Here is a 7898-nt window from a genome sequence, read left to right as displayed (position 1 = left end):
TCGGGACCGTGGCTGGCTATTGGCCATTACGCCCGGAAGGGCAGGCCATCCGAAACGACGGAGGTCGTTTCGTTGCACGTCCTTGGCGTGCTTCGGGTGCCGCGCACCGTTGACGTCACGGACGTGTGTCCTGCGGGACTTGCGTAGGCGACGTTGTTTCGCTTGTATATAGCTACGTTTAGGTTCTTCTGCGTCGTTCTTCTGCGTTATTCTCTTCTGCGTTACTACTGCGTTTATTGCGTCCATTGCGTTTACACTGCGTGTCACTTTACGTCGGCACGTGCGCGTGCTTCTTCTCTCTTGTTCTCGCCGCCGTCCCTGGGCATGGCCCAGTCGGCGCGCGACGCGGCCTGATCAGCAGGGTCTGTGGTCGCCTTGCGAGGCCCCGGCCTTTGATCAGGACGACCGGACGGTCACCGAGCGGACTCGAGCGAGCCTAGACGCAGGCGGACGTCGCTCTGCGATCCCGTACTTCCAGCCAGCTCTCCGGAGCTATCCTATGTTCGGGCTAGTTCCGAACATAATTTTGGTCCTTCGAGCCGGATCGGGAGCGGTAGTCTCGGACCTGGGTCGGTTTGTTTAGCTCGGGCTCCGTTATGTCTAAGGAGGAGGACATTCTTGGGCTCATCGAGCTGCAATACGACCGGCAGCACCGCATGGAGCGGCTGCTGGACAATGCACGCAAGTCCGGTCAACTGAAGTCAGTTGGCGGGTTGACGTCTCGTTTGCAGGTTCTCGACACGTACTGGGCTCAGTTCCAGGATGATCATCGCACGATCCGAGCGTCTCGCCTCAAGACCGTGCGAGAGTCAGACTACGTGCAACAGGATGCCTGTGGCACGGTACAGGAAGTCTACATTGCGCAGCGCGCAGAAATCCAAACCCTGCTCGATGGGTTGAAGGTTCAGGAGGCTGAGTCGGCTGCTCACGCAGTTCCCGCGCAGGCGGTAGTGCCCGAGGCTTCGTTGCCTCGCATTCCCATTCCGAAGTTCGAAGGGAAGTTTGACGAATGGCGCAATTTTAAGGATCTCTTCGAGTCCTTAATAGTCGATAACCCGTCGTTAGCATCAGTTCACCGGATGCATTATTTAAAACAGAGCGTGTCGGGAGAGCTTGAACGTCTGCTCCGGCACTACGGCGTCGCTACTGGCTCGTTTGAGCAAGCGTGGGAAGCGCTATGTGCACGGTACGATAACCGTCGTTTGCTTGTGGACCAGCATCTCGACGCTTTCCGGGATATTGGCCCGATGCGTCAGGAGAGCGTCTCCGAGGTTCGGAGGCTGCTGGATCGAGCCAGCGAGCTGCGAGCCGCCTTGCGCCTTCTTGACCAGCCAGTGGATGCTTGGGACGTGATATTGGTCAATATCCTCCGTTTCAAGCTAGACTCTGCAACGCGGCGGGCCTGGGAGATGGCCACCGCGGACCGGCGCGAGCCAGTGAGCTGGGACAGACTGGCAGTCTTCCTGGACGAGCGTCGGGTGGCGCTCGAGGCGGTTGCCGCGGCTCCGTCCATTGGGGACAGCCCCCGTGCCTCATCGGCATCCGAGCGGACTGGTCGACGATCGCTGCATCTCCATCGGCCCAAGCCGACCCGTTGCGCTGAGTGCGGTTCTGAGCATGGACTCAGAGAGTGTTCGGCCTTTAAAGATTGGCCGGTCTCTTCGCGACGGGCAAGGGTGCGCGCTCTCGGGTTGTGCTTCAACTGCCTCGGTCCGTCGCACCAGGCGGCCGCTTGCCCGTCTAAGGGTCGATGTCGGGAGTGCGGAGAGCCGCACCATTCACTTCTGCACTCCGCCCAGCAGTCTCCGGCCCCGGCGTCGGGGGAAGCGCCGGTCACGGCGCATGCTGCGACGCGGATGCCTGCGCAGCGAGTGCTTTTGGCCACAGCCAGGGTTTGTCTGATGGCGTCCGATGGCCGATCCGCTGTGGTTCGAGCGCTCATTGACCAGGGCTCTGAGGTGAGCCTGGTGTCCGAGGCGCTTGCGCAGCGGCTGCGCGCGTCTCGTAGATCGGTGGATGTCGGGCTGTCGGGCGTCTCAGAGGGACCCTCTCAGCGGGTGCGGGCCAGCACGTCATTGCGGCTCAGGGCAACTGCTGGCCTCCCGTTCTCCACCACGGTGGAGGCCCTCATTCTACCGAGGCTTACGGCGTACCACCCCCCGCAGAGGGCTCGGCTGACGGGGAAGTGGTCGCATTTGAGGAACCTCCGATTGGCGGATGATCACGATGATGACGAGCGCATCGAGGCGATACTTGGAGCGGAGGTATTCGCCGAGATCGTGTTGACGGGGCTTCGCCGGGGCCCACGGGGAGCTCCCGTCGCGCAGCGTACCCGCTTGGGGTGGGTGCTGTTCGGGGCTCTCCCGTCTGCCGCCGGAGCGGGCGGCTCTCATTGTCATGTGGTGCAGTGTGCGTCGGACAACATGGCGGATCTCTTGCGGCGCTTCTGGGAGGTGGAGGAGATTCCGGTTGCTTCCCCGCTCTCTGAGGAGGAGCGGGCTTGTGAAGAGTTTTTCGCGGCGTCCTTTCGGCGTCGTGCGGACGGCCGCTATCAGGTGCGGTTGCCTTTCAGGAGCCCTCCGACTGAGCTGTCTCTCGGCGACACTCGGCGGATTGCCACTGCCTCGTTGCATCGCTTGGAGCGGCGACTGCTTCGGCAGCCTTCCTTGGGCGGGGCCTATCGCGACTTTCTTGTTGACTATGAACGACAGGGGCATATGATCCGCCTGCCGCTCAATGTCGAGACCCCGCGGCCCTCTTACTTTATTCCACATCACCCGGTGATTAAACAAGCCCCCGAGCTTAAGGTAAGAGTGGTGTTCAACGCCTCGCAGGCGTCCACCAATGGCCGGTCGTTGAACGACTTGGTGCACGTGGGGCCGCGCTTACAGCGAGAACTGGGCGAGATTCTACTCGCCTGGCGCATGCATCGAGTGGCCTTCTCTGCAGACATCGAGCAAATGTTTCGTCAAGTGCGGGTGGCTCCGGAGGATCAACACCTCCAACAGATTCTCTGGCGAGACAGCCAGACGCAGGCAATATCGGTGTACCGGTTGACCACGGTCACCTATGGCATGGCGTGCGCTCCTTATCTGGCCATCCGCACGCTGCACCAGCTGGCGCTGGATGAGCGGGAACGTTATCCCCGGGCAGCAGACTTACTTCGTCGACAAACCTACGTCGACGATATTCTTGCGGGGGCAGATGACCTTGGGGAGGCACGCAGTCGACAGCGTGAGCTGAGCAGCTTGCTCATGGCGGGCGGGTTCCGACTCAGGAAGTGGGCGGCCTCACATCCGGAACTCTTGTCCGGTATCCCGGAGGGGGACCGCGAGCCTTTGGTGCCTCTGCCGGACCCTGGGGCCGTGGGTGCATCTGTGCTGGGGGTCGGTTGGATTCCGGTCGAGGATGCATTCTGCTTTTCGGTCAACCCCGGGGCTCAATCAGCCATCTCGAAGCGTGGCATCTTGTCAGTCGTTGCGCGATTATACGACCCCCTGGGCTGGTTGGGGCCTATGGTAGTACTGGCGAAGATCCTCCTTCAGGACTTGTGGTTGGCCGGGCTCGGTTGGGACGAGGCTTTCCCTTCTCCGCTCTCGCGACGTTGGGACGCCTTTAGCACCGGGCTCGCGGAGGTTTCCGCGATCCGAGTTCCTCGCTGGACCGGATGGTCGCCTGAAGTGGAGATCCAGCTTCACGGCTTCTCGGACGCCTCGGAGCGGGCGTACGCCGCCGTCATCTACTTACGGGCTCGACGGTCTGATGGGACCACCCGTATCGCTCTATTGGCGTCCAAGACCAGGGTCGCCCCACTAAAGCGGGTAACGTTGCCCCGCCTGGAGCTGTGCGGTGGGCAGCTGCTCTCGCGCCTCATGAAGGCCATTGTGGAGGCGCTCGGTTGTGCCGAGGCCTCCCTGGTTTGTTGGACCGACTCTTCTGTCACGCTCCATTGGATAACAGGGCATCCATCTCGATGGATCACCTTTGTCGCCAATCGCGTCTCGTACATTCACGAGAGCCTTCCGCGGGCCTCGTGGCGGCATATCCCGTCTGGCGACAATCCCGCGGATTGCGCCTCCCGGGGTTTGTTGGCCGGCGGGCTACGAGAACACGCCCTTTGGTGGCGTGGCCCCTCCTGGCTTGTCGAGGACCCGGCGGGCTGGCCGGGTCTAACTTGCGTCGCGAGCGACCGAAGCACTTGCGAGGAACGGCGCATGGTTCACGTGGTGGCCGTGAACCCGGAGGACTGGTCCGGTGTCCTCCGAGCATGCTCCTTCCGCAAGGCCATCCGCGTGATGGCCTATGTACGACGATTCCTGCGAGTCCCACGGATCAGTGGACCCTTAACGGCGGACGAACTGAGTGAAGCTCGACTGCGCCTGCTGCGGGTTACGCAGCACCGCTTCTTCGCGGAGGAATTGGGCCGTCTGAAGCGGGGGAGCATTGATGGTGAGATCGGCGTTGCGGCCACTCAACCCCATGATGGACGAGCGGGACCTCTTGCGGGTGGGGGGCCGCCTGCAATTCTCAGCGTTACCGATCGATGCACGGCAGCCAGTCCTGCTACCGCGACGCTCTCGGCTCGCGACTCTCGTTGTGCGAGATGCGCACGAACGCACGCTGCACGGGGGAGTGCAGCTGACGTTGCTCACCGTGAGGCGCGAATTCTGGATTCCAGCTGGGCGCTCTTTCGTGCGCCAGGTGATCCGGGGCTGTGTGCGCTGCACACGTCATAAGGGCACCCCGATCACCCCGTTCATGGCTCCGCTGCCTCGCGATCGGGTGTTGCCTCATCCACCGTTTTCTGCCACCGGGGTGGATTATGCTGGACCGGTCGCGGTGCGTCCGTTTCGAGGGCGCGGACGTACCACCTCCAAGGGATATATTGCTGTCTTCGTCTGCTTCAGCACGCGCGCTGTCCACTTGGAGGTGGTCAGTGACTATTCGGCCCCGACCTTCTTAGCGGCTTTTCATCGTTTCGCGGCCCGGCGGGGCCTGCCGGTTGCCGTGTACAGCGATAGGGGGACCACATTTGTGGGTGCGGACCGCGAGCTGCGAGGGCAGTTTGAGGCGGTCATGGCGTTGGGGGACCAGTCGCGGCCTCCTTGAGTAACCAGGGCATCACCTGGAAGTTCATGCCTCCTTCAGCTCCGCATTTCGGCGGACTGTGGGAGGCAGGAGTGCGGTCCGTCAAACACCACTTGCGAAGGGTAATAGGAGAGCAGGCACTGACCTATGAGGAGTTCGCCACTCTTCTAGCTCGCATTGAGGCCTGTCTCAACTCCAGGCCATTGTGTCCGTTGACGGACGACCCACAGGACTTGGAGGCCCTGACACCTGGGCACTTCCTGATTGGGCGCCCGCTGTTGTGTCCGCCTGAGCGATCCCTCGGGGACGTTCAGGTCGCGAGGATGAGTCGCTGGCAGCTGCTCCAGCATATGACGGAGCATCTTTGGGAGCGATGGTCTAGAGAATATCTAGCCCAGCTCCAGGTCCGGGGCAAGTGGCTCATCGCTTCTCGTCCGTTAGACATCGGCGACCTCGTGCTCTTGGCGGATAGCCGATTTCCTCCTACCCGGTGGCCTCTCGGCCGCATCACCGGCTTGCTGCCTGGCCCGGATGGGCACGTCCGCGTGGCGCAGGTGCGCACAGCGGACTCGACCCTGACCCGGCCACTGGTCAAGCTGGTGAGGCTCCCTGTGGATCCGAAAGGGGCTCATCCCAATCAACCTTCAACATGAAGGGGATTAACAGGCCCTCACGGCCGCCAGGCCGCGAGTGGGGCCTTCCTGGTGGGGGTTTGTTCCACCACTGACTTCCGTCGCCGCGACGGAGGCGGGCGGTATGTTCCGTACAGCATCACGTGCTGTACGGATAGTCGGTGCGAGTCAACGCTGCAGGGCGGGCGGCCTAGTGCCCGGGGCGTTCTCGCTGGCGGCGGGGGACTCGGGTTCTCGCGAGCGAGCGCGCGGGACCCCCACTAGGTCCAACCGCGGCCGCTACACGGCGCGGCTCGCGATTCCGCTGCCCGCGGGCAAGATTCGACCGCCCGGATATATAACCAGGCGCGCGATGCCTGGTCCTTGCCTTGTCTTGTCTTCTGCCTGGCCAGTTTAGATAGCAAGTAGTGCTACACGTTAGTGCATCGTATTACTGGTGATTACCGACGCGCTTTCTAGGCTTCCTAGGGCGATCGGGTATTTCGTTTCAGATTCGAACCACTGCTCTATAGACTCTGCTGAGTTGAAGGTGGCGCCGACACACCCTGCTGGGTTGAGGCAAATGGTTCGAATCTCGTTTTGTGATCTCGGGCTCACAGCGTTGCCGTGATCTTAGGAGCGACTCGACCGTCTCCTCGGAGCTTCGAGCTCCCTTATTGCCCAAGTGTCCGTAGGGGCCTTTGGCGGTTTTGGAGCGGCTCGGTCGCAGTCCTAGAGCGTTTGCGCTCCTTCGTCCAAGTGTCCATTGGGAACTTGGCTTTCTCGCAGGAGCGACTTGGTCGTCCTGCGAGCCGGAGCTCTCGGAGCTCCGTTTCCACGCGTCCTCGGGACCGTGGCTGGCTATTGGCCATTACGCCCGGAAGGGCAGGCCATCCGAAACGACGGAGGTCGTTTCGTTGCACGTCCTTGGCGTGCTTCGGGTGCCGCGCACCGTTGACGTCACGGACGTGTGTCCTGCGGGACTTGCGTAGGCGACGTTGTTTCGCTTGTATATAGCTACGTTTAGGTTCTTCTGCGTCGTTCTTCTGCGTTATTCTCTTCTGCGTTACTACTGCGTTTATTGCGTCCATTGCGTTTACACTGCGTGTCACTTTACGTCGGCACGTGCGCGTGCTTCTTCTCTCTTGTTCTCGCCGCCGTCCCTGGGCATGGCCCAGTCGGCGCGCGACGCGGCCTGATCAGCAGGGTCTGTGGTCGCCTTGCGAGGCCCCGGCCTTTGATCAGGACGACCGGACGGTCACCGAGCGGACTCGAGCGAGCCTAGACGCAGGCGGACGTCGCTCTGCGATCCCGTACTTCCAGCCAGCTCTCCGGAGCTATCCTATGTTCGGGCTAGTTCCGAACAATCGACTATTTCCTTTTGCTTATCATTTAATTGATTGTATTGTCTCGTACCAAGTTCTATCATCTGATCAAGCGACATGTAACTTTCCTCTTCAACATTTTCTACTAATTGTTCCATTTGTGAAAAGTCTGCAAAACTTTTACCTTCCGTCGGAAGTATACTGCTAATTACAATGTATGCTTTTCTTTGTCCTTGTAAAATACCAATATGTCTCGTATAATCTTCTGACATCGCAACTTTAAATTTTTCTCAAAGTTCTTCTGAATCTGACGGTTGACAGTGTATCAAAATTTGTGCAAATAATCTGCGAAGTTGTCGTGGCATTATCCACTTAACAGCTTCATCTATAGCTCGTATCCATTCATCGTCATTTTCAATCAAACCTAAAGCTAAACATGTAACTGTGAAAGTTGAGAAATTTTGTTCATTAGCAGTCCTTAGATTTTCAAAACTTGTAGCTCTTCAACAGTGAGTAACAATATTCGTAAATGAAATAATTCTATTTGAGTTGGACTAACGGTATACATTCGTCCTACACAATTATGACTACTGTATTTAACCTAATATGAAACATTGCGACCATTTTTTGTTCGACCAACTTTTTATTTTTTAAATGTATAATAACATGGAATTTCTATATACAAATAATTCCTTGTTTCTTCATCACATAAATTTAGTGCAAAATAGTCTATTAACATAGTAACCTGATCTAAAGCAGAGAAAGTGCGTTATCAACGTTTTCATTTTCAATAGTTTTATTTTGATCATTAGGCAAATGGACTGGCAAACGTATTACAGAGTGACTCTTATTTTGTAATTTCTTTTCAAGTATA

General features: G+C 58.8%; 1 protein-coding gene across 1 annotated transcript; it reads left to right on the top strand.

Moving 5' to 3' along the window:
• Window positions 1–596: 596 nt before the first annotated feature.
• On the top strand, window positions 597–5741 carry LOC112588842 (uncharacterized). Its single transcript, XM_025300006.1, has 2 exons — window positions 597–4449; window positions 5095–5741. The coding sequence occupies exons 1-2, from the start codon at window positions 597–599 to the stop codon at window positions 5739–5741; spliced, it is 4500 nt and encodes a 1499-aa protein (XP_025155791.1).
• The last annotated feature ends 2157 nt before the right edge of the window (window positions 5742–7898 follow it).

Source organism: Harpegnathos saltator, unplaced genomic scaffold (assembly GCF_003227715.2).
Source record: "Harpegnathos saltator strain DR-91 unplaced genomic scaffold, Hsal_v8.6 scaffold313, whole genome shotgun sequence".
NCBI lineage: Eukaryota > Metazoa > Arthropoda > Insecta > Hymenoptera > Formicidae > Harpegnathos > Harpegnathos saltator.
This window is presented reverse-complemented; position numbering and strand designations above follow the sequence as displayed.

Bases quoted from the DNA above. Each gene is read 5' to 3' on its own strand.
- LOC112588842 (XM_025300006.1), top strand. From the start codon at position 597: ATGTCTAAGGAGGAGGACATTCTTGGGCTCATCGAGCTGCAATACGAC. The intron at 4,450-5,094 runs GTGAGATCGGCG...TTGGGGGACCAG, and splicing joins GAAGCGGGGGAGCATTGATG to TCGCGGCCTCCTTGAGTAAC.